The sequence below is a fragment of the Camelus ferus genome, chromosome 19, assembly GCF_009834535.1.
Source record: "Camelus ferus isolate YT-003-E chromosome 19, BCGSAC_Cfer_1.0, whole genome shotgun sequence".
NCBI classification, from domain to species: Eukaryota; Metazoa; Chordata; class Mammalia; order Artiodactyla; family Camelidae; genus Camelus; species Camelus ferus.
Genome location: NC_045714.1, coordinates 2744233 through 2770118, shown reverse-complemented (window position 1 = coordinate 2770118; position 25886 = coordinate 2744233). Strand labels below are relative to the sequence as shown.

Genomic DNA, 25886 nt, shown 5'->3' with positions numbered 1-25886 from the left:
TCTAAACCTCAGTCTGCACATTGGGAAACTGGAGCTAATACTACGGCCCTGGCAGAATTTTAGTTGACAAAGTGTATAAAGAGACTAGTGCACTCCCTTGCACGTATGGGGTATTTAATGAATGTAGAAGTGCTTCCTTGCTCTTGAGGGTCCTACCTTATTCACCATGGCACCCTAGATTCTCCAGGGCCCCCTCCTTGACCATAACTGGCCCCTTCTTGGTGTTTGAGGGTGGAAGCATGCTCTTTCCTAAGGGGAAAGGCAGAGAACACTGCAGTCCGAGGCCCCAAGGATACTCCACCTCTTAGAAAAGTGACCCCCTTTGGCATCTCCTATGTCCCTCGTTCATCTTCCATCAACATGTATTTGCTAGATGGCTACTATGCGCCAATATGGGCATGGGGGTGGGAAAAAGAGTAAAACACAGAAGAAGACACCATCCCTGTCCTTGGGAAACCCAAGGGCAGGGGAGATAAAGCAGTAACCAGGAATTTCCTACCCAGAGTGGTGGGTTCTGTGATACAAGATGAACGAGGGACTGTGGGAACACAGGAGAGGCATTCAGCCCAGCCCGGGAGGTCACGGAAGGCTTCTCAGAGGAAGTGACGTATCAGCTGAGAACTGAAGGATGAGTAAGAGCTAGACTGCGGGGCAGGGTAGGCAGGAGGGTGTTCCAGGCAGCTAGATGATCAGAACAGCATGTTCAATAGCCCAGAGGTGAGAGTGAATGGATTGGGTTAGAGGAGCTGAAAGAAGTTTGATCTGGCAGGAGTCTAAGGAAGGGGCATGGAGGGGAGGAACACTGGAGGTTGGGGAGTGGCACGTGAAAAAATGAGACTGAGAACGCTAGTGTGAGCTGGGTCCTTAAACAACTAAAAGGCCTTGTGAAAGATGTTGGACATCATCCAGAGGACAGCGGGAAGTCATTGAAGAGTTTCAGGCCCCAAAAAAGTACCATGAACAGAATTGGGTCTTAGAGCAATCACTCTGGCCTTTAGATGAAGACTATAGAAACTGTTTAGGAACTTCCAGTAATCTGGGCAAGGGCTGATGATAACCCAGACCAAGGCCATGTGGAACAAGGAACAGACTCCAGAGTTATTGGCACATATTTCTATGCCAGATATCTGGGGGTGTGGGAAGGAGGAATCTAGGATAATTCCTGGGTTTCTAGCATGGGTAAATGAGTGGATGATGCTATTTAATAAATGGGGGAAAGGAGGAGACAGGGGATGTGGAAGATGCTGAATTTGATTGGGTGTGAGGCACTGTAGGACACTCAGGTGAATATGCCAGAAGCACTTGTATATATGGATCAGTCTGGGTCCAGGAGATAGGCTGAGTAGGAGAAAGAGATGAGGGTAACCCATGAAAAGTTGTGCAGGATGTGTGTGAAACAGTGGGCCTGGATGAGATCATCCAAGAAGAAAGTCTCTTGGGCATCAAGAAGAGGGTCCTTTCAAAGAGATGTAAGGGATCTCTCACAGGCACATTGCCCTGCTTCCAGCCATCGCACTTCCTCAGTTTCAGGGCTGAATCGCAGTAGTAGACATCTCTTTGGACCCTGGAGATAGTCTCCAATGACCAAAGTACAAGTGAAGTTGAGGCCCTACATATTCTGAATTTCCTGTCCCCTCATCTCCTGATAGCTCTCTCTCCATCTCCATCTGCCCAAACCCTCCCCATCCTCTCCTCCAGGAAACCCATCCAGAGTCCATCCCCAGAGCATTACCTGCTATAAATCTAATCTCATCCAAATTGTAGGTGGAGGAATTGGTGCCTCACATACTCAAGGGATACCCACTACCCACTGTCTCCTGTCACCACCTCCACCTCACCCTTCAAGCCAGGAACTCCTGGTTCCCCAAACAGGGGCCATCACCAGCTCTTTTTTTCTCCTCACATATGTGACTTCCTGGGACCAGCAGATCTGTCCTCCCAATGGGATACTGGCACATAATGGGTGCTCAGGAAAAAGTCTGTGGAGGTAATTTCCCCCAGGCTCCCTTCCTGACCCTCAGGGTCTCAGAAGAGCTGTTTGGGGCCAGAAAAGAGGAGAAACAAAATTGAGGTGGGTTCCTCCTCTTTTTAAAATGCTGACAAGATGCCTCATGCTCTTATCACACTGTACTGGGAACTAGAGGGGTTGAAAAAGGATGAGATGAGAAGAAATTTCTTAATGGTTAAGAAAACGGGCTGGAGTCAAGGAGATTCAGGTTCCAGTCTCAGCTTCCTTGGCTGTGTTGACACTTTGGGCAAGTCACATAAACTAAGCCTCAGTTTCCTATTTTGCAAAAGGATAACAATCGTGTTTAATTCGTAGGGCTGTTGTGGGAATTAAGTAAAATGATATCTGTTGGGCATGCCTAGCACAAGAAGTGTAGCTGTTACTGTTACTATTACAATTACGATTATTATTAATATACTATCGTGCCCCACCCAGCCTGGGCTCCCCATCCCACATCCCTTCCCCAGCAGCAAGATTTAGGGACCCTGTCTCCTGCCGGGCTGGGTCCCTCTGCCCCACAGCATCCACTCATAGGGGCAGGACAGCAAGACCCAAAACCTCCCTCCCCTTCTCCTTCGTGGAGGCGCAGAGCGCGTGCTGTGTGGGAAGTGGGGCGTCGTGGCCGGAGACCCGGCATCTAGCAGCCCCGCGCCGGTCTCCATGGCGACCGCGCGGGCAGAGAGCGCAGCGCGGAGCAGAGCCGGCCACGCGCCCGCAGTTGCTTATGTAACGCGGCGCGCAGCTCGGAGCTAGACTCTGGGCCGGATCCCAGCCAGGAGATGAGGGCAGGGGAGGGGGCAGCTCAGTAGGCTTGTCTTGGGTCCCGCCTTTCCACCCGTTGTCTAGATGGGACGCCAGGCTTCCGGCCTCGTCTGCCAGGGCTGATTTCGGCCCCTCCCTGGAACACCGGTTGAGGGGGAGGGATGAGCTTCGTGAATTCTCAGAGCAGGACCACGAAGGGGGATCTCGCCCTGATTCCCCAGAGCCAAGAGTCAGGATGGTGGGAGAGCGCAGCGCTGTGCGCGCGAGAGAAGCAGGGCCAGACTGAGGCTGAGCCCTCTCCGCCCCCGCCCCCGCCCCCGCCCCCTGGGAGCTCTCAGCCCGAATCGGCTTTCAATTAAGCTGCGGCGGCCAGAGCTCCTGGGGAGGAAACAGGCGAGTGGTGCGGGCTAAGGAGCCTCCCCTGGGGGCCTGGGGCCAGGCCTGGGGGAATCCCCAAGCCAGACTAGGGGAGTAGGGGAGGGCGTCAGACCCCAAGAGGGAAGGAGACCTGGGGGTCAGAGACAATATCCTTGTGTTCTTTAGTCCAGAGGAGCCCTCTTACTCTGGTCATTCCCACCTCTCCGAGGTCAGCACCCAGGTTCTCTTCTACATTTCCAAGAACCAGAGATGCCAGTGGCTCTCGGTCTGATGGTTCCGCTTCCCTCAAGTCCAGTAGGTCCTTAGGACCCACCACCACCACCATTTCCAGGCACCACTGGAAGGCCTTCTTTCTCTCTCTGGGACTCAAATCACCTGACCCAGGTCCTGGCCAGTCTGGTTCCAGGTCCTGAACCCTTATATATAGAGAGAAAGTCTCCAGATAGTTCTGCGACAGAGTCTAGAAACTAATGGAGAAGGTGTAGAACTGAAGGGGTTCCTGGTTTGACTCCTGCTCCACACACATAGATGCCTCTTTTCTAGGCCTCCTGAGACCCCATGGAAACCCTGTGGCCCAGCAAGTCGTCATTATCAGGGGAGAGAAAGCAAGGCTTGGGAGATTGGACTGTACCCCATGTCTGGGGGAGCAAAGCCCTCTCCTCAGAGTGGAGACAACTCAAAGGGATCCCAGGTGGAATTTATCCACCTTCATTCCCTGAGCATCGCGTTGGGATGCCTGACTCTGCTGCAGACTCGACTTTGCCAAACCCCTTCCCCGCTGCAGCCTAAGCCTGCTGTAGAGGGGGGCAGCTGCATATTGAGGTAACTCCAGGGTCACTGGGGAGATGAATGAGCTGCCAGCCAGTAGTTCCTAGTCCTGTATACCACTCAGCCTCAGGGAGGAAGAAGGGGTGTCAGACAAAGGATCCAGGACCCTGGTGTCCACAGCCTTCCCAAGCGATCACTTGGCTCTGACTTGGATCCAGGATCCCTAGGACTTCAAGTCAAGGCTGCCAGTCCCTAGAAGACCCTGCTCTTTCAGCCCTTAGTGCCTTGGGACATCCCTGGGGGAGGTCTGCAGGAGTCTCGGCCCAGAGGGTCAAGCAATGCCCAGGGGAGCATTTGAAGGCGCTGAGCGCAGGCAGCCAGAGCGGGAGGCGCGCTAGTGCGCAAGGGACGCAGCGCCGCTGGAGGGTGGGGGTTGGGGGCGGCTGACAGCCCTGATGGATGGCTGAGACCGCTGAGGGGCGGCGGGGGGCATGGGAGCCCGAGGGGGTGGCTGGCCCCAAAGACCTTGGAGCAGGGAAACCGCGGAGGAGGGCGGGGGAGAGCGGGAGCTGCGAAAGGACTTGCTCCAAGCCCCTCTGCTCCTAGCGAGTCTCCGCACCCACCGCAGCGCGTCCGCAGTGTCCACGCGCGGCGCCGGGGATTCAGCCGCTGGGACCCCATTCCTGAGGCCTCACTGGGGAAGCTAGCAGAGCTGACTAGAAAGACTCCCCCCTGTCCCGCCCTGGAAACCTCACTGCTATCCCAGGGTACCCAGAGGAAGGGGAAAGAGGGAAGAAAGGAGGATAATCTTGCTTCCCGTCCTGAATAGGAACCCAAGGGAACGCGAGAGGGAGAGGGAGATTCCGCAAAGTAGAGCTGAAAAATCCCTGGAGGAGGTACGCTTCAGTCTGAGGTCGGACCTCGGGCTGCTTTGGGGGAGGGGGCCCAGATTGCACCAAGTGTCCCCTTAAGGAGACACCGCAGCCCGGACGGGGGCTGTCATCTGGCTTCAACCCCCTATAGGCACCTACCCCCCCACCTTTCAGCTGGAAGTCTCAGAGCGAGGGACTGCAGCAGACTGCGCCCCCCCCCCCAACCCCCGCGCCACCAGTCCACGCTCTGCGCCAGGACGCCGGGGTCCCTTCTCGGGGAGAGGAGCCCTCCTCCCACCCGTCGAGCTACACGTCAGCTCATTCTAGCTCTTCCAACCCCTTCCCACCGCCTCCCCGGCTTAGCTAACCCACGTCTGCCCCCGGGCAGTGAGCAATGGCAACCTCTCAGCCCCCAGCCCTGCCCCGGGGCGCGGCGCATTCCAGCACCTCGGACAGCGCCTGGCGCATTCCAATAGAGCAAGGCTCCAGGCCGCCTTGGGTGCCCACCGCCCGGTCAATCTCAGCCTCTTCCTTGAAGGAGGCGGCCCCCGCTCTGTCTCTAACCCCAGAGCTGCCTCCTCTCCTCGCCGCCCCCGGACCGCTGCTTACCAGGGTTGGCTCCCCCATCGCCGTCCTCGCAGTCCGTCAGGTTGTTTAGCATTGTGGCGGCGCGGAGCCGGGCCCGGGGATGGCTGCACCGCCTCGCCCGTGCCCCTCTGCCCGCCTTTGCCGCTCGCTCGTTCTCTCGCTCTAGCTCTCTCTCGCTCTCCGCTCCACGGAGGAAGAAGCTGCAGTGCCCGCCCGCCCGGCGCACACACACTCGCACACGGACACACGCTCACACCCGCGCGCGCCCCCTCTCAGCGGCGGCGCTGCTCACCTCATCCCGTATGCAGGAGGCGTGAGCCACTGGCGGGGTTTTGTGGGGGGAGCGCGGGAGGGAGGAGGAAGAGGGGACGAGGGGCGGGCAGAGCGCGTCTGGAGGTCCCCTCGCACGAAAACTGGGGGCTTGCACGGGTGGGATCAGAGAGTGCTGCGGGGGACAGGGGCCTCGCTTCCCTTGAGCAGAAGCAGCTCCGCCCGCCCCCCACTCTCCAGCGCAGGCGGGGCCGGCACGTGGGCAGGTGCCATCCCGCGCCCTAAAAATAACGGCAGGGAACTAGGTCGCGGCCGCGGGGAGGCGGCCCCGCAGCGGCTGCCTGGCTGGGGGTCTGGGGTGACCCCTAGAGGGAAGATGAGGGGCACTGAGGCAGTGAGGGTAGGACGCCATGGAATATGGGTCCCTAGAGAGCCTGTCTGCAAAGCTGGGGAGGCCAGCCCTGAAGAATGGTGGAGAACCAGACTCTCTCCCATAATCACTGTTCAAGAGGTGGGAGCTTGGGATGTATAGAGGCCAGAGCCTTTAATTGAAGCACTGTGCTGCCCCCAGGGAGGTTCCGGGTCACTGGGCTGAACTGTCTGGCTCATCCTGTCTTAAGATGGGAGGTATGAGTCTGAGAAGTTGCAGTGAACCTTTTCATTGTGCTTATACTGATAAAAATCCTAGCATCTCTCCTCCAAGAAGAATCACTGGAGTCCACAGACAAGGACCCTCTTGACTGTAGAATGACCCTAGGAAGGAGAGGTGTTGAGGAGAGAAGGCAGCAGTGAGGTTCCACTGGGGATGGTGCAGCCTCTAGGGAGGGCAGACTGGTCGGAGGCTGGCCAGGGACAGAATGGGGGAGGGGAAAATGAGGCCGCCTGTCGGTTTGGGACCAGATTTTCTCCTGGGGCGGGAGTGTCTAATCCCCTAATCCAGGATTGCTTTCTGAGGATTCCAGAGCTAACATGCTTTCTGTGTTCCTCCCCCTCCCTTGACACTAGTCCCCCAGAAGCTTGATTACCCTGGGACCCCTCAGCACCCCTGGAATCCAGGCTTGAACTAGTGAAGCAGCATCAGAGGTTTGGACCCTTTGAGTCCCTGGAAGATGTAAACATCCAAAGGGGAGGGCAGATAAAGGGAAAATGATTTTCCAGACTTACCCTAGCTCCCAACACTAGCCCTCTAAGTTCCAGAGCTGGAGAGGATCGAGTCAATCATCTTAGCTAATGCACAGCTTTCATTGTACAGGTGAAAAAGCTGAGGCCCAAAGGAGAATGACTGCCTAAGAACACAGTGCCAGTCAGTGAATGGCAGAACTTGGTCTAGAATCCAGTTTCCTTTATTCAAGTTTAGGATTCTTTTCCTCAACATAACCTCTTTTTAAGTGGATCCTGCATCCAATAGTAGGGGAAAGAATGTAATCATATCCAAACTGCTCAGCAGCCTCTAATCCTTGGCTACTAAGAAAGGAACAGGGACTGGGCCTGAGATGAGCTCTTTCCCATTTCTTGTGCTCAGGCTTCAGAGATGCAAGACTAGAGTGGCCTCTCAGTTTGCAGCTGGAGGTGGGCCCAGAAGACCTTCAAGGGTCATTTTTAAAAACAAACAAACAAGCAAGCAAGCAAACAACATCTACTTGACTGGATACGCGGTTATAGGACGTAAGTTTTCAGAACCATGGACAGGGCCTGCCGCTCAGATTCTGTTGCTAAACATTTGTCAGTGGTTTCAGATTGGGTCAACCACAGAGTCTTCGATGACTGACTGGGAGGGGCCACTAGTAAGGTATCCTTGCCACTGGGTTTTGTGGACACTGGAAGGACTCTTTAGGGTGGAGAGCTAGCTATTCAGGCAAGGTGTGAAATTTGGTCTTCTTGGCTTTCCCAGAGAGAAAACCACCAAAAAAAGTGAGATGAGTTTGGATTGGTGACAGGGGTTAAAAGGGTTGCAGGTGGGTAGGCCAGTGTTCAAGAATTTCTAAGCATTCCATTACACACACACCACCACCACCATCACTACCACCACTGGCATTATGGTTTTCTACTAGTCCGTAGAGAAAGGTAACATAGTAAAATGTGTAACATGTTTGTCTGAGAAGTGCTGTGAAATAAATTAAGTGCTGAGGTTTTCCAGCAATCCCTGGTCTGGGATGTTCCGCTAGGGGTATTTCCTTTCGTTTGTGGTCCAGAGCCCTGGCTACTCAGGAACTGAGCCTGCCCACAGAGAAAACCTAAATCCCAAGGGAGTACAGGTGAAGGCAGGAGTCATTCCTCTTCTCCCAGGTACCCCGTCTGTCCACCCTCACAGACCCCCAATCTCATGAAGCATCTGGGATTCAGGAAATTGTGGTGCTATCCTGTCCTCTGCCCCCAGACTCTGTGTATCTTTGGGCAAAGCTGACTTCCTCTCTCAGGGCTTGAGTATCTCCATCTGTAAAATGAAAGGGTTGGGCTGCATAATCCATAGGCCTTTTTCCCACTCTTAAAACTCTTCATGCTTGCTCCATTTATCTCAGACTAAAGCCACAGAGCTCTTCCTGAGGAGGCAAGGCCAAGTAAAGAGACAGCCCCAAGGGGAGACCCCAGTCCTTTGATTCACAGCCCCCACCTCTCAAGAAGACTGATCCCTATTCTGGCCTCAGGCCAACCCTATGCAGTGAAGCTTTCAGAAAATACATTGCAGGCACCTCCTATACTGCCAGCTAGGCCTTGGCCAGTAAGGTGACACTCAACTCCGAGCCCCAGGAACATGGCTGCCAGCTCAGCACCCCATCTCCACCCGGAGCGCTAGGAAGATCTCAGGCCAGGGGGATCCTCTCATTAAAGATGAGATGCAGAGCTGAGCAGGGTCTTATTTCTAAACTATGAGTCTCTAAAATTCATCCCCCTCCCACTTTATGCTTCTCGGAGAGAAAGAAGGTCAGGGAAGCTGCCTCATAAGTATCAGGATTTGGAACTGGAAGAAACTTTATAAATTCTTTTTACCAGTCCTCATTTATGGAGAAATTAGAGTCTAGAAAGTCTGGAAAGGTACAGATTTTCTTCATGGGGTGAACTTGTGGCAAACTAGGGGCTAGAATCCAGCTCCCTGACCTCCAGTCCAGGCCCCATCCGCTGAATCAGGAAAAAGAGCTGTTTGGAAGAAACTGGAGCCACCTGACTGGGTTCTTTTTCCATGAAAGGCAGGCAGAGTGCTCCTCCTTATGGCTTAATCCCTATCCACCCTTGTCTCTATATCATTAACCCTACAGTCTAACAGACCCACCCAAGCTCCAGCCTCACAGAGCCAAGGCCATGAACTCTCTTCACTCTTCTCTCCCTGACACGCAGGCCCTGTCCTCCAGACCCAAAACGCAGTGAATTGATGAGTCCGGCACACAGCACACCCCACACATACAAGGCTCGCTGCAGAGCACGTCAACCACCATCGTCTCCGTGGTAACCGGGGGCTTAATTAACAGGCTGCAGCCCTGTCACCATGGCAATCGCACCCCAACAGCCCCCCATTCCTCCACTGATTCAACCCATCTTCCCTCTTTCTCAGTCTAGACCCCCTTCTCACTGTACCCACCCCCATCCCCACCCGACCTGGAGAGCTGGTGCCCAAAGATCAGATCGCTCTGGTTCATTGAGAAGAGGGGAGGGGAGATAAGGGGGATGAGAGGGAGGGAGGGAGAGAGAGAGAGGGAGCAGCTCATCACCATGGCAACTACAGCCCCGTTCCTAACCAGTTTGTTGCCATGGAGATTCCCAGGGCTCACCTTGGGCTGAGGTACTGGGCAGTGAGGTTCTGAGTCCTGGCTTGAGGAGTGGGTGACTGGGAAACTCCTTGGGTAGGCTGGAGATCTCCAGATCAGATATTTATACCAATAATTCAGTGTTGTTCTTCCCAATTTACAGATAGACTGAAACATGAGGTTTGGGTATGGGGGAGGTAGAGAACATGACTCTTCTAGATCATCAAAGAATCTTAGCATTTTTATGTTTAGAAGGACCCTCAGATAGCTTCCTGTCCAATAACTTCTTTATACTCAAGATGGGGAAATTGAGGCTCAGAGAGGGGAAGCAGTGTGCCCAAGGCTACACCACAGAGCCTGAGCTAGAGCATGGATGGGCTACATTGTGATCTTGCTCCATCCCCCTAGCATAAGTTGGCCCCCTCTCACTTCATGGGGACACATCCTAACTCCTATTAGTTTTAACCAGGGCCACACCCTTCCTAGTGCCCTGTCTTCCTAATGAGAAGCTGAGGCACAGCAGAGAGTGGTAGAAAATGATGGGGCAGTAGCTCAGAGTTGTAACAATTTGTCCCAGGTCCACTTCTATCCAGCCAAGTCACCACTGATCTTCCCATGGTACAGATGAGGCAATTGAGGCATGGGAGCTGCAGCCCAAGGTTAGTGGTTGATTCGAGGATCAGCTACTGACTTGCTTCTTTCACCCCCATAAGTTGCATTCCCACCTACAGCTGATTCCCTGGCAGCAGGAAGCACCTCCAGGGGCAAACACCACTTCCTTGATCCAGAATGAAACACAAGGCTCCTATGCAAATAACCTACAAAACCTCCCCCAACCCTTCCTCCACCTTCCACATACTGTCATCTCTCCCCATGGGCCTGGATGAGGACAAGAGGTTGAGAAAGCATCTCCCTGGGGCCAGAGCACTGACACAAGAACAGCTCTGGGAAAGATACCAGCAGACTTTGTGTTCTCCTAGGGAGGCCATGTGCTGGAGGCTGTCTCAGGGCGTAAGAGGTTAAAATTCCCCAAATTACTCTCAAGATGGAACTTCAATAAACTCATGCACACAGGTATCCACCCAACAGATAGACATGGAAATTCACACATCAACATGCCAATCAACACACTGACATACAGTGACATACGTAAGCACTGACTCACTGACTGCTCCACGGGTTAACAGAGCTAGCATGGGATGCCCCTCCTTCAAGACATGCAAAGACCCACACCACCTCTGCCACATGCCCACAGCACTCCAGATTCACATCCAGTTTGCACACACACCTGCACACCCAATACTGGGAGCTGTATTTTACTTCAATATGCAGGATCTTGGAAATGGGAATGGGAAGATTGAGTAATTGCCTTCGGATAAGAGAGAGCCATCTTATTCACAGGCAAGGGGATGGGCAATAGCAGGTGAGAAGGCAGGAGTAGGGGAAGTAGGAACCTACAGCCACTCCCCTTCTCATATGAAGGGCAGTAAGCACCTATTAAGTGCAAGGCTGTGGGCTTGGAATTTGGAACACAGAAAGATATGGTCCCTGCCCTTGAGATGATGGAGACACACAAGTAAATAACTTCCATCCATTGGGACATGTGCTATAATGGTGCAGTGGGCAGGAGAGGAATGTCTGTCTCTGCCTGGAAGTGAGGGAGAGTGAAAAAGGTTTTCAGAAGAGGTTAAATGAGCTATAACTTAGAGTGAGTAGGAGTTTCCCTGGCTAATGGAGGTGGGGAGAACAACATACAGGTATACAGGAGCAGATGAGGGGGGAGTTTGAATGACAGGCTGAATGAAAGGTTTGGCGTTTATTCTACAAGCGATGGAGGAGGGGGGCTTGTGTGGAGAGCAGTTAGGACAAGATTGGAGGCAGGCAGATCAGTGAGGAGGCTGTGTTCTTGGCCATGTGAGAGCTGATGGAGGATTGGACCAGGGTGATGGTGACAGCAGGAGAGATGTGACAAGATTCAGGATAAGTTTGGAAAGTGTCATGGCCAAGACAGGAGGACCAATCAGATCTGGTGAGGTGAGAAAAGAAGTTGAGAATAGCTCCCAGAGTTTTGACTTTTAAATCTGTAAGGATGATAAGGACATTACAGAAAATGAGAAAAGGGGCAGATAGATTATGGGGAAGATTAAGAGAGAAAAGAGCCCCAAAATTCCGAGTGACCACATCCAGGAGGCGGTTTGTTCACGGGACTGGAGCTCTGCGGAAATCTCGGCCTCAGTTTGGTAATCTGTCCAATGAGGGGATTCAACAAATAACCCGCTAAAGGGGTTTTGGTGTAGTTTTGCTGGGGTCAGAGCGAGCTCACCTGCGGCTCAGCAGTGACCCCTGGCGGCCCGGGGAGGCTCTTCCTCCTCCCCGCGCTGGGGCCACTTCAAGCCGATTCTCCAGGCTCCTTCCAGACCTGGCGGGCACAGAGCCAGCGAAGGGACCCCTGACAAGTGCCCCCTGCGGAGAAGACTGTGTGCATACAGGATACTAATTCTTCACCGAAGGCTAGTAGGACTCTTTCCGTCCTCTCTCTTATGTACCCTGCGTGTAACTTCCATTACAAGACCACTGCACTGGGCCCTAAAGAAAGATACCCTCCCCCAGTCCTGCCTGAGCTGGCTCCACGCACTCCTTGTGGAGCTGAAGCAGAGGGAGCTAAGTGAGTCCCCAGGGTCGGGACTGGAGTCCCCACGGGATCCACCCAGGATCTAGCTGCCCGGGGTGGAAACTTCTCTTTCTCCTGTCTTCTTAACGGGATTCCCAGGCGCTGTCCGCGACACCTCCTGGGTGGCTGAGGATTGGAGGATCTGCCCGGCACCAGAGACCAGGAGACCCAGCGACCCGGACTCATTTTCCCTCACGCCCTCAACTCCACCCCTATGCTACTGCCCTACCCCTTCGCTGGTCCCGCCCTTTTCTGCCCCAAAACCGAGCTAATCCTGCCTCCTCCCATTGGCTCCAGACCTACCCCTTAATCACATAGCCCTCCCCTTTCCCTGGTTCCACCTTCTCCCCTCTGGTCCAGCCCCATACCCTAGATAACCCCGCCCCATTACTGAGTTCCGGCCCAGCCCCCTTGGCCCTAACCTCTTCATCATAAGATCCGCCCCTTTGCCTCTAGCCCCACCCTCTTCCCTATGTCCCCACCCACCTCGAATCTGGCCCCTCTTTTCAACATTTCCTTTTCAGCCTTCCCCCATTTCCCTAGTTCCCCGCTTTTCTCTCTTCTCTGGCCCTGGGCTTGCACCCTCTCTCATCATTCCTGGCCCCTTCCCCTCCCAAAAGAAAGCCTGCCCACCATGGCCCCGCCCCTTGTGTCGCCCCGCCCCGTTTAGGCAGGCCCCGCCCCCTGCGGCCTCTACCTTTGGCGTCTTCCCCTGAGAGGCGGCGGGGATCCGCTGCTGAAAGCCGGTGGGACTCTGGGTCAGAGGTCCCGGCAGGCCCCGCGGTGGGCAGCGAAGTGACAGTGAACCTGCGGCTCATGGTGCCGAAAGGGGCCAGGCGGCCGCGGCAGGAACCCGGATCGCACAAGTGGCCGCAGCCGGGATCTAGGAGGCAGAAAGAGCGGATTCCCAGTCTCCGCCGGCCGCCCCCCGCCGGCCGCGGCGCCGCGCAGGGTCCTAGTGCCCGCTGTGCTGAGCGTCTGTATCCAGCCACTTCGCTTTGAGGCCCTGGGTTCTCAATTCCACTGGAAGCGCTTGAGGATCCCACCCACTGCGGAGAGCTATCTTTGCACCAGGGTCCCCAGTGTGTGGCTCATGGAGCTCGGGCCCTCCTAAACACCAGGGTTTCATTCACTCGTTCATTCAACACATCTCGATAGCGCGCCTGTGTTTCGGGTGCTAGGCCCCGGGGGTACAGCATTGGATGAGAGCGACTGGCTTCCTGACCTCGTGTGGCTTAAATTCTAATGAGTGAGAGGAGAAAGAGGAGAAAGTGGGCAAACGCATAGATGATATAATTTGAGATTGTGGTATATGTTAAGAAGGAAAAGTAGGGCCAAGGGATAATGACTAAGGGGAAGGACTACTCTAGGGGATGGTCTAAGAAGACGTCTCAGAAGATTTGATGTTTGAACTGAGTCCTCACTGATGAGAAGGAGCCAGCTAAACAAAAGATCTAGGGGAAGAGTGCTCCTGCAGAGAAAATAGCAAGTGCAAAGACCCTGGGGTGAAAAGACACCTAGACTATTCAGGGAGCAGCAAGAAGGCCAGTGTGTCTCGAACAGAGTGAGTGGAGAGAATAGTGATGGAGAGGGAAAGAAAGAGGAGAGGAAGGCAGATCATATGGTCTCTTGAAAGCTTCAGGGAGGAGACTGGATTTTTTTCTAATCTATAAGGGAAACCATGGGAAGTTTTAGAGTAGGGGAGTGATGTAATCTGACTTGCATATTAACAGGATCACTCTGGCTGCTGGGTGAAGACTCTACTAAGGGCAGGAGTGGAAGCTGGGAGTCTGTTAGGAGGCTCCTGCAGACCCCAGGTAAGAGGTGATCATAGCTGGACTAGGGTAGTGCCAGGCATCCAGTTCCAGATATATTTTGTCAGTAGAACCTACAGGATCTGCTTCTGGATTGGATGTTGCATGTGATGGAGAGAGGCATCAAGGAGGACTCCTGGAAACTCTCATGCACTGCTGGTGGGAGTATAGATGGCAAAACCACTTTGGAAAATTGTTTGGTCACATCTGCTAATGCTGAACTTATACATACGCATCTGCCCAGCAATTCCACTCCAAGGTCTATGCCCCAAATGGCTGCCCATGTTCACCCGAAGACATTTACAAGAGTGTTCATAACAGCATTATTCGTAACAGCCTCAAATCAGAAACTACCCAAGTACCCATTGACAGTACAATGGACAAATAAGTAGTGGTACATTCATACAGTGGAATACTATACAGTACTGGGAATGAACAATCTATAATTCACAGGCAATATGGAAGTCTCACAAATACAGCACTGACTGAAAGAAGCCAGACACAGAAGTGTACATATTGTAAAATACTATTTAAATAAAGTAGATAACAGTCAAAGTCTATCTTGAGCTATGAGAAGTCATGATGGTAACTCTTGGGGTGAAGAGTTAGTGACTACAAGGGGGCATGAGGGGGCTTTTAGGGTGCTGATAATGTTTTGTTTCTTGATCTGGATGCTGGTTAGACAGTCATGTTCAAACAGTTTGCGAAAATGTATTGAAATGTACACTTATGACAGGTCAGCATCTGTTTTATTATTAAATATTATTTATTTTATTAGAGCAATGGATCTCAACTGGGGCAATGTTGCCCACCAGAGAACATTTGGCAACGTTCAGAGACATTTTTGGTTGTCACAACGAGAGGAGGGTGGTACTGGCATCTAGTCCTGCACCAAGACTGCCTGGCCATGAGTCACAGACTCACCATCACCTCCCTGCACTCCAACCCCCATGTTAGGGCCTGGGGTGAGGAGAGGGAGACTGACCCTGAATGGGTCAAGCATCTGTCTAGGATCCCACTACCTCTTTGAAGAAGCCTCAAACATCCTTCAATGTATGGACAGTTCCCCACAACAAAGACTTACCTGGTCCAAAATGTCAGCAGGGCTGAGGTTGAGAAAACCTGTGCTAGAATAAGGAACTTAAAAGATCCCTATATTTTAGGACCAATCAGGTTTTAAGCTTGACTGAGGACAGATGACGTTGTCTTTTATTAAGGTGGTGACAGCCCGACAGGAGCATGTTGGGAATGTGGAGCCCAAGAGTTCATCTGGACTCGGTAGGTTGAGATGCCCATTCGGCATCTAAGGATCATGCCTAGTCGGCAGTTGAACATCCGAATCTGGAGCTCAGGGGAGAGGTTAAGCCTGGGGATATAAATTTTAGAGTCTTTAGCAGAGAGATGCTATTTAAAGCTGCAGGGCTAGACAAGATCATAGGGACTGAATGTATCCAGAGAAGTCCAAGGCTCAAACACAAGGGCACGCTATCATTCAGAGGTTGGAAAGAGGGAGATCCAGCCAGTGAAGTGGGAGGAGAACCAGGAGTGGGGGGTGACCAGAGACCAGGTGAAGAAAAATCTCAGGAAGAAGGGCATTGTCGACTGTGTCAAACAAGCCGAAAGATTATACTGAATGAGCACAAGGAGGTACCCACTGCATCCAGCTACAGGAAGATGGTAGATGGCTTTGAAGAGAGTGATTTCAGTGGAGGAGTGGGGTGGAGCCAGGCTGGAAATGGCTGAGGAGTGAGTGGAAATTGAGGAAGTGGAGACAGTGACTAGAGTCGTACTTTGGGGAAGTTTTACTGTGGACTTGGGTGGGGAATAGAGAAATGGAACAGAATCTAGAGAGAGACAGGGGTCCAGAGGAATTTTAAACAAGCCATATTACAGAACGTTTCTATGCCTGTGGCAGTGTGTCATTCCTGAGCGAGAAATGGGTGAGTTAGGAGAGAAGGGCTCCACCCACAGGAAGCTTAGGCAGAAGTTCTCTGAACCCCTCCTTAAACTCCCACTTGGGCCCTGGGTGTAGAAATTATCAAATCTGACCAAGCCCATCACCTCCACTCACCTCCACCCACCTCCACCAACCCTTCAGTCAAGTCCCTCTGCTAAGCTGTGGGGGTCAAATCCATACTCCTCAGCCTGGCATTTGAACCATCTCTCATTTAGCCAGACCACCATTCCTACTTCAAACAGTTCCAGTATCCTCTTTGCTAAAACCACACAGTAGAGTTCTAAGCCATTTCTAGTGCCCCCAAATGTCCTTTGCTTTTTCTCTTCTCCCAGAATTTGCCCCAAGAGCTCACATTCAAATCTCACTGTCACCACTCACCAACTTTGAGATTTCAGGTGAGCTGTGGAATTCTGTGCTGCAGTTACCTCATTTGTAAAATGGGAGGGAGGAGGTGATGGCAAAAGTAATAGTACCTTTAAGGTATGAGTGGTACCTGTCTCATAGGAATGTTTTAAGGATAGGCTGCATTAACACACGTAAAACACATGCAGCAGTGCATGGCATACAGTCAGTGCTGTACTAGGGGTAGTTCTTACCATATGTATAAAATCCATGTTTTATTTATCCACTGCTTTACTTCTGTGCACTTAGGTTGTTGCCAGTTTCTCACTCTATGACCAGTGCTGCAATCCACATCCTTCTGTGTGTTGTTTTGTGCACACATGGGTGAGGGTTAGAGAGTAGGAACATTTTTAGGTTTAATGATTCTTGGTAAATTACCATCTAAGAAGACTGTCCTACTTGCACAGGAAGGAACTCTTGCTCATCATGTCATCGTGGCTGGGAACTGTTTCCTGACTTCAACCACAACATGCAGAATCACATACACACCACTATTCTAGAATAAAGTGTCACACACTGCACACTGTCCCAGTGTGACCCCCTCCCCAGCAGCCACAGAATCATCACCCTTGTAAGTAAGCTCAACTGTCTGGGGATAAAGCCTGGAATCTGCATTTTAAGCAAAGTTTTTTTCCTTTTCTTTTTTCTTTTTATTTCTTTTTTTTTCTTTTCTTTTTTTTTTTTTTTTTTTTTTTTTGTGGGGGAAGTAATTAGTTTTTTAATTTAACGGAGGTACTGGTGATTGAACCCAGGAGGACCTCTTGCATGCTAAGCACACACTCTACCACTGAGGTATACCCTCCCCCTTAAGTAAGTTTTGAGGGCTCTCTTATGCATCCTAAAGTTTGAGGACCACTGAGAGGTCTTTGAGGACAGAAACATAGTCCAATTCATTTCTCTATCCCCAGTACCCAGCACACAGCCGGCTTCCACGTAAAGGCTCAATAAATGTTTGATGAATAAATAATAGGCTGGCCATTTCCTTGGCTATAAAATAGGACTAATTACATTATACCTTCCTAATAGGAAGGATTAATGTTAATATGTATGAAGTGCTTAGAACACGGGCTGGCACATGGTACGCACCCTGTAGGTTGCATACATACAGACGTGCATTGTACAGACATACATAAATCTGCTCCTCAAGGTTAAAGAATCCAAGTTTATTAAAAAAAAATCCAACAAAATAGGAAGGTGGGAAGAGAGGGCCCAGCCCACCTCCACTCCTCCTTGTCCTCCAGAAAAGACCCACCAGTTTGTACCAAGCAGACTGATCCCCGTGGGGACCCACACTGCAGTGCTGAAGCAGGATGGGGAGCCCTAGTCCTCGGGGCACTGCAGAAGATCAAAGGACACGTAGCCCACATAGTCCACCTGGTTCACCTCATTCCGGGAACTCACACGCCAGTAGAAGCGGTCCTGGCAGAAGTAAGCTTTCTCTGCAAGGGAGAGGCAGGTCCAAAAGGGGTGATTCCAGCCCCCCACATACAAATACAGAAACAGGAGTGAGACCTTCGCAATCATCCCTCCTTCCCTTTCTAGATCTTTCCAAGGTTTTCATATGACACCTCTGCCCCCCCCACCCCGAGATGCTGGAGGGCACAGACCTCCATGTCCAAAGCACAGAGCCTGGCACACAGTCAATGCTCAGAACAACTCATTCAAGAAATCCATTCATTTGGCCAACAAATATTTATCGTGCCAAGCACTGTTAAAGACAGTGGGGATACAGTAGAGAAAAATGCAGTCATGATCTCAGTTCTTACACTCTAGTGGGGTAAGACAGACAGTTAATAAGCAAATGCATAAATAAACGAGATGGATTTTGACAATGGAGAAAGCTAAGAAGGAAATTAAAGTGAGTGATGAATAGGTAATAAGGGTCAGAGAAGGTGGCCTTGGTGCGAAGACCTGAAGGATGAGAGGGAGGCAGCCCAGTAACAATCTGGGGAAAAAACCTTCCAGGCAGAGTGAACAACTGGCACAAAGGCCCTAAGCTGGGAATGACCTTGATGTGTTCAGAGAGCAGCCAGAGGCAGATGAGAGTGGAGCAGAGCAAAGGGAATGACAGGAGTAGTGGGAGGGGATGGGGAGGGGGGAGAGGAGAGAGATCAGATCAGGTCATGTTAGTTTCTTTGACCTTGGAATGGGTCTAGAGTCACCCTCAAGACCATTGCTCTCCACTTCTAACCTCTCCCAGTCTCCCAGAGAGTATATTAAAGGTATTGGACAACCAGTATGGCTTGGACTAGGGTGTTTGCAAAGGAGGTGGTGAAAAGTGAGTATTTTGGTAGCAGAGTCAACAGAACTTGTCAGCTGATTGAATGTGAGTGGTGAGAAAGAGAAAGCAAGTGTAACTTTAGCTACCTTCCCCATTGTACAGATGGGGAAACTGAGGCTCGGTGAGTAGCAGTGACTTGCCCAAAGACACAACTACGAATTGTCTTAGTCATCACTGTAACCCAAGTGGCAGCACAGTGCCTAGCACATTACAGGCACTTGCTAAATATTGTCTAATAAAGGAATAAGCCTCCTGCAAACGAGGTGTCCTGTACTGTAAGGGAAAAAGCTTCCAGATGGAGAGCCAGGAAATCTGGGTCCTGGTTCTGGTTGTGCTCCTGTGTCCCTGTATGATCTGGGGCCGGTCCCTGCCTCTATAGGGAATTTATCTGTGATGCAGGATTTACCTCAGTCTCCAGGGTTGTTTTTTTTGTTTTTTGTTTTTTTTCCTCAGTTTGACCAGTCCGCTAAGGCAGGGGAGCCTACCATGAGGTATCTAAGGGAGAAATTCTCCCCCGACCCTCGTCCGCAGCCCTCACCTTGGTACTGGAAGATGTCGTGAGTGTTCAAGGGCACCCCGGAGAACATCTGGTCTACGGGGGTGGCGCTCCGGGGATCCACTTTCTGCGTCTTCACATCGAACCTGCAGGACGGTGGCGAGGAGGAAAGTGCTGTGCCGGTGGGCAGGCGGATGGCGCGCGGGCTCCCCCTGCCGGCAGTCCTAGGGACTTACCTCCAGAAGTTCTGCCTGCTGAACAGCAACACCTTACCCTCGGCGCGCGGGAGGGCCCCGGTGACCTGGGGCACCTCCGGTCCCAAGCCTAGCTTGTCCAGACGCCTCGGGCCTAGCACCGACTCGCCTGTGTACACCCACACTTTGCGCCCTGCAGGAGATAAGGGTTACATCGATCTGGGGGCAGGCAGGGGACACACATTTTCTCCGAATGTCAAGAGGGAGAACCCAGCGGGGCCTTTCTGCTCTCTGCGTGCCCTCAGTCTCCGTGCCTAAATTGCAAAGCTGCTTAGTATGATTGTGCAAGGGTGCAGTGAGGGCAGACATTCAGCCCTTGCTAAATTGCATCTACCAGAAAGGGATGCCTTTTTCTAATTCGTACAGGTGACTTATGGATGATCCTCGGTCTTTTGCCTCTCCTAGGTTGGTGTTGGGGAGTGGCGGGGAGGGGAGTGGGAACAGAGGAGGGAGAATGGAAAAACGAACCAGAGAAGAAGAAAATCTTCTTGGTGAGTGGCTCCTCAAAGGCAGAGTCTAGCTTTCGGGGCAGCGCAGGCCACGTGTTCTTGATAAGGAAGGGGCCCTGCACCCGGCGTCCCCCGCGCTCAGAGAGTCTCCAGTACCTCCTGGGAACGTGAAAAGGGAGCGGTGCTGCACTGAACCTTGAACGGAAGGCCAGTGGCCAGAGAGACACAGGCGGGTCCCGCCTCAAGCTCCCTCCTCAACCACACAGCCCTGCCCCCTCACCCGTCCTTGAAGAAATGCAGACGATTGCCGATCTCGGCGATGGCATCGAAGATCTCCACTTTGCAGACATCCTCTGCTGGATCCAAGGGCGCTGTAGGGGCCGCAGAAGGGCCAGCAGTGGGGGGACCTGTGGGACCAGCTGAAGGGGGGCCTGTGGGGCCAGCAGTGGGGCCCTCTGAGGGGCGGGTAGTGGGAGGCCCGGTGACGCAGACCGTCGGGGGAGCCGTGGGCTGGGGTTCAGCTGTGGTGGTGGTTGGAGGCCGTGGTTCAGGTTTAGGGCGAGAACCTGAAAAGAAGCAGGGCTTAAGACACTCGGTACCTACATATCTCAATGCCCATGGAATATCTGCTCCCCCAAGGCCTACCTGGCCCCCAATTTTCTCACTTTAGATGTTGGAGCCTCCCTCCCCCAGCCTGATCGATCCTGGGCACACAGCTTCTTTCACACACTCACTCCCACCCCAAGCTGGTGGGGTTTTTGAGCTCTCAATCTGAGTGCCAAACTTATTGCTAGGAGCTTTATAAATTCACATTAGCTCGCTTGATCTTCAGGTGAAGAAAAACCCTATGAAGTAGATTCTTTAGTATCCCCATTTTTTTAAATGAGAAAATAATACTACTAATAATAAGTGATGACAATAATAAAAATATCACACACTTATGTGGTGCTTACTATATGCCAAGCATTATTCTAAAGCACGTAAACCTTCTAACAACCCATGAGGCAAGTATTAGCCCCACTGTACAGATGAGGAAGTTTAGGGGTGAAGTAACATATCCAAGGTCATCTAGCACAAGTGGCTTTTGAACCTACGTCTGTCTCACTCTAGAGTCTGGGCTCTTATCATCTCCAAGCACTGACCTGGCAATAACTGTACCCATTGGCCCCAGGGTCTCCTGCAGATTAATGCTAGGGTCCTAACTTCCCCCCACCCCTTTCCATTCTCAGAGTACTCCGGGCTGGCAGAGCCCAGCCCTTTCCTCTCCTCCCTCCATCCCTGCCCCATGTCCTCACCATACAGATACTGGATGCCCCTCACATCGTCCTCATGCAGGGGGTTCTCCTCAGTGTAGCTGTACATGGGGTACATGAGCGCCTCTGGCACAGACGAGTGATCTAAGCCCAGAGAGTGGCCGAACTCGTGTGCAGCCACAAGGAACAGGCTGTATCCTGGACAAAAGAAGGAGCCTGAGACGTAAGTCCTGGGCTGAGTTCCCAGACCCCACCATCTCTCCCCCAAATCTCTGCCCCGACTGAGGCCCCCAGCCCCAGAGCCTTGGGACCCTGCCCACCTTGGTCTGGGCAGAAGCCCCACTTCTTGTCTCTGTCGAAGTTCGAGGTGGTGGCACACCAGAGGTGCCCATCATTGCGGCCCTCTCTGGTGCAGGTCGAGTACTCCTTGCCCAGGAAGGTGAAGGGGAAGACGCACAGCTCTCCCGCCGAGTTGCCCCCAGTCACCGTCGAGTCGGCTGGAGAGACCCAGAGCCTCCGGTGAGCCAAGTGGGTGGGTCCAATAAGGAGTCAGGGGACGGGCCAATCAAAGAGCTAGAAAATCCTGGTGGCCTCTTTTAAAAGCCTATGGGGTGTTGCGTGGCACAGCTGAGACCAGGCTAGGCTGGAGGGCAGGGCCTGGGGATTGGAGACCGGGCTCCAGAAGCAGCAGTTGGGGCTAAAAGATCAAGCCACTGCGGATGCGGCGGCGGTTACTGGATCTGAGGTGATGGCAGGCAGAGTCAAGGCGGTCCTGAGGACCACCAAGGAGTGGAAAGAGGAACTGATGGGTGGAGGAGCCACGCTCTCGAGGACCAACGCGGAATGAGGGGGCGAGGCTGAATCAGGTAGGTGGGGCAGAGGTACCTCGGGTAGGACAGAAGCCATAGAGCTTGTCCTGATCGTAGTTGGCGGTGGTGGCGCACCAGCGGTAGCCGTCCGAGCGACCGTCGGTGGTGCAGGCAGAGTAGGAGCGGCCCTCGAAAGTGAACGGAAACACGCAGGGCTTGCCGTCGGCATTGCCGTCCCTGGTGTGGAGTCCTGGAAGGGCCACACAATTACCCCAATGTGCCACGAGTTTATTGACCCACGGGCCACCTGTGAACTCCTCCCCTCCTCGCCTCCTTTCACAGATGATGAAACTAGGCCCAGAGAACAGGACAGTGATTTGCAAGCCTCACAGCACTAGTGGCAGAGCTGGGATTAAAACCCAGCGTCTGGACCCCCGAAGGTGGTAGGCACTCACTCTCGCTGGGGCAGAAACCGAACTTGCGGTCTGTGTCATAGTTGGCCGTGGTGCTGCACCAGAGCATGTCGTCGGAGCGGCCGTCCGTAGTGCAGGCCGAGTAGGAGCGGCCTTCGAAGGTGAAGGGGAAGTGGCAGGCGGTGCCATTTGCGTTTCCGAAGTAGGTCGGAACCACTGCAGGAAGAGGGGGCCAGGGGTCAAGGCGGCTGGTGATGCGCGTGGGAAGGGAAGGGAACGGGGTCTGGGGTTGCTCAGGATCTCACCGACGCCCTTGCCCAGGGACCACAACTCTTCATCATCGAAGTGGGCGTCTCCCTGAATGCCCCCTCCAGGAGGAAAGGCGTGTGCCAGGAGCCCGTCCTTACCATCGAAGGGATACCCATCTCCGTGTTCTGAAGAAGCAGGTGGAGAAGAGAGTTAACCACGTACAGTTGCGCAGATTGTGCACTGCCCAAGGAAGCTGAACTGAATGCGTCTAAAATCTCCCCTGCAAACAGCTGCTGAAGACTTGCGTCCTAGCGCTGTACGGCGTCGGGCAGGAGGGGGCGCCGTAAGGGCGAGCTGCAGCCAGGACTGCGGGGACCCGCAAGAGAAAGCCGGGTCCAGGGCCCCCCTCTGCTCTCTCGATGGTCCTCCCTCCCCTGTCCCCGTCCCAGCCCTCCTGGCTTTCCCCTTCTCGAGTTCTCACCCCTAACACCAAACTGGATGACGATGTCGGCTTCGCGGCCGTACACGCGAGTAAAGGTGAGCGGCGTCACGGCGCTCCAGAGCGCGAAGGCACGGGCAAAGGCGTCGTCGATCACATCGCGCGGCAAGTCTTCCGAGTAGTTTTGGATCCTGCAGGGGAAAGGCAGGAGGATAGAGGTCAGAAGACACAGGCAGGGACTGGGGCAGCAGCGACACCCGGTGTCTCAGCGACTTCAGGTATACAAGGCTCCCTGCCCTCCACGCTTTCATCTATAAAGCATCTTCAGGCTCATTTTTCTCCTTGGACTCTCAAAACGGCCCTGGCAGAAGGACTGAGATTGCGAGGTCCATTTCCCCGATGGGGAAACGGAGGCTCAGAGGTGGACCCACTTGCCCCAGGCTGCACATTTCGTGAAACCCATGGAGCAGCCTAAGACGGAGACGTGTTCACCCCCAGGCAGTCCGCGGGGACCCGCCTCTTCCCTCAACTGCCCCCTCCCCTCCGTGGGGCCCGGCCATGCACCAGTAGGTGATGTTTTGGTGGTGCCACTTGAGGTCACCCTCAAAGGTCAGAAATTTGCCCACGTCTGGGACGCCACAGCGCGGGGCACGAATGGCATTCAGGGTGGTGGTGTCCAGTTCGCCAGTCTCTGGCAGGGCCAGGCGCCGCTGGAGACGTTGCAGTGCCCGTCGCAAGGAGTCCTCGTCCTCGTTCATTTCTGCCACGTGAGTGTAGCCATAGCGGTATAGATATTCCTGTGGATGGAGGGAGAGATAGAGACATCCCACAGTGCCAAATCCCTTTCTCTGCCTCACTGGGCCAGGACTCCAACCCTCCAAGTGCTCAGGGACTAGCAAAAAGGCATTGTATCCAGGACTTGGTATACTGGATAGCAGTGAGTGTGCCCACCCAAGAATTTCCCTCCCTTCCCTGCAGACATCCTCAGCTCCTTTCCACCCCGAATGCCCCTGGGACGTGCCAACCTCAAAACTCCCCAGGGTTTACCCCTATTCACCCCCAGCCCATCCCCACACCAGAACCTTCCAATGCCTGACCATTTCGCATTGCCCATCTAGGAAAACCTCATTAGCCCATTCCCATTCATCACTGTCCAGAGCCTCCATCAGACACCACCATCCCCTAGTGCCCGATCCTGGACACCTCTGTTCTCTAGACATGCCCATCACCCCCAACATGCCCCCGAAGTATCCCCTGTAAGGCCCCATGCCCTTCCTGGGACTCCTGGCCAGTTCTTCCCAACTCTAGACTGGGGTAGATTGCCTACCTCTGCCAGCTGCCTGTCGGTGAGATTGGTTTGCCGGTCTCCTGGGAAGACCACAAAGGTGGGCTGGCGTGGTCTGGGGGCGGCAGAGCAGCAGCGCAGCACCAGGAGCACCAGAACCAAGGTCTGCCAGGGGCTCATGGTGAGGGTAGCAGCGTCTGGCTGCAGCTGCTCTTGTGGGGGCTTTAACTGAATCAGTGACCCCGCCCCTCCTGGCCAGGCCAAGAGCTGACTCAGGGGATGGTGTGTGTGTGTGTGTGTGTGTGTGTGTGTCTGTGTGTCTGTGTCTGTGTCTGTGTGTGTGTGTCTGTGTGTCTGTGTGTGTGTGGCAGCCCCAGCATGAGAAGGCAAAGAAAGGGCTTACACCACCTCCTCTCCCCACTGCCCACAGTCCCTGATGCCGAGTCAGGCAGGACCCCAGACCCACAGGAAACCACAGACCCATAGGGGAAGGACTGGGTTTTGCAAACTGCAGAGCTTGTGAGAACTGTATGAAAGGGAGGGAGGAAGACAAGGCTGGAGGACTCCCAAGCCTTCCATCTGAAGACCCCAAGTGGTCAGCCTAAGGGAAAGAGTTGGAAGATTCCCTGAGGCCTCTTTCTGAACCTAATGATCCCCTTTCTTGGTCAGATCCCCTCTGTGGGCCCCTCCCCACACTCCCAGGCTCTGTCTTCTCTTCTCCCTGAAATCCTTCCTTGACTCAGCTTCCTCTCCCTGCTCCACCTGGGGGCAGAAGGAGTGGGCTCTGCTAGACAGGAACTGGGAAATTCCACAGGGGCAACCCCCTCTCCGAATCCTTCAGGATAGTAAAGGGGGGAGTTCATGACATCTGGAGGCCAGCAGACATGGCTTCCTTCAGTGCTTTGGGCAAATGTTGTCACCATTCTGTTTCCTCAGCTGTAAAAAGAGGCCCTTTGTCCCTAAGTTGATGTGAGGATAAAATGAGATCAAACACATAAAATACTTAGTATAGTGTATGTGGCAAGTATTAAGGAGACGGCTTTTAATTACCTGGGCCAAGACCGTGATTCTGACTTGGAGTCAGGAGACTGGGGTCTTGGACTCTAATCAGCTGTGTGACCTAGAGTAAATGCCTTCCCCTCTGACTCTTCAACTGCAAACTCAGGGGTGGTGGGTGGTGATCTCCAGGAGCCCTTTCACTTCTCCACTCAGCACAACTCCAGCCCCAGTTATCACCACCACTATGCCAATAACCAGGATCCTCCCTCCCTCCCTTCTTCCCAGCCTGCCAGTGTAAGGCAGGATCTGTACTTGCCTTCTTCAAAGCATTATTTGGGAAGGACAACAGCAACATGCAACAAGCTGTGTTTAAAGAGCTTACTATATGCCAGGCACTTTGTGTGCTTATCTAATAAATGAGTCTGGGAGATGGAGACAGGTAACTTCCTTTACAGGAAAACTGAAGCACCCAGCTCTGCCATCTCCCTGCTATGCGACCCTGGACAAGTCACTTTACCTCTGAACCAGAATAATAATGCACTTTTTGAGATTCACTGTGTTGAGTATTGTGGTAAGTTCCCTGTAAGCATCTCATTTCATCACCACAACTCTGTGAGGTATGTTTAATGAGTACCCCTCCCATTTTCAGAGGAGGAAACTGAGGTTCAGAGTAGTTGAGGAACTTGGCTATTAACAGTGAGTGAATTACACAGAATCAGAACTCAGGTC

At 53.1% G+C, this 25886-nt stretch overlaps 2 protein-coding genes across 4 annotated transcripts in view; both read right to left on the bottom strand.

Moving 5' to 3' along the window:
• The window catches only part of SLC12A5 (solute carrier family 12 member 5), a 37126-nt gene extending 23962 nt beyond the window's left edge, over positions 1-13164 (bottom strand). For 2 of the 3 annotated variants that reach the window (XM_014561753.2, XM_032461277.1), the window contains exon 1: positions 12755-13164. In XM_014561753.2, coding sequence (XP_014417239.2) covers positions 12755-12875 — 121 coding nt within the window. In that variant the 5' untranslated portion in view covers positions 12876-13164. Of the gene's footprint in view, positions 1-5397; positions 5670-12754 lie in introns of those variants that run through there. The other variant, XM_032461279.1, reaches the window with a different exon arrangement.
• Positions 13165-17373: 4209 nt separating this feature from the next.
• On the bottom strand, positions 17374-24468 carry MMP9 (matrix metallopeptidase 9). The gene is made up of 13 exons (XM_006187637.3): positions 24201-24468; positions 23438-23670; positions 22916-23064; positions 22491-22619; positions 22228-22401; positions 21849-22022; positions 21284-21460; positions 21006-21161; positions 19991-20276; positions 19730-19869; positions 19244-19394; positions 19050-19153; positions 17374-17669 (listed from the first exon to the last, which is right to left on the bottom strand). Exons 1-13 carry the CDS (start codon positions 24336-24338, stop codon positions 17551-17553), a joined length of 2130 nt encoding a protein of 709 aa, XP_006187699.1. The 5' UTR covers positions 24339-24468; the 3' UTR covers positions 17374-17550.
• Between the last annotated feature and the right edge of the window lie 1418 nt (positions 24469-25886).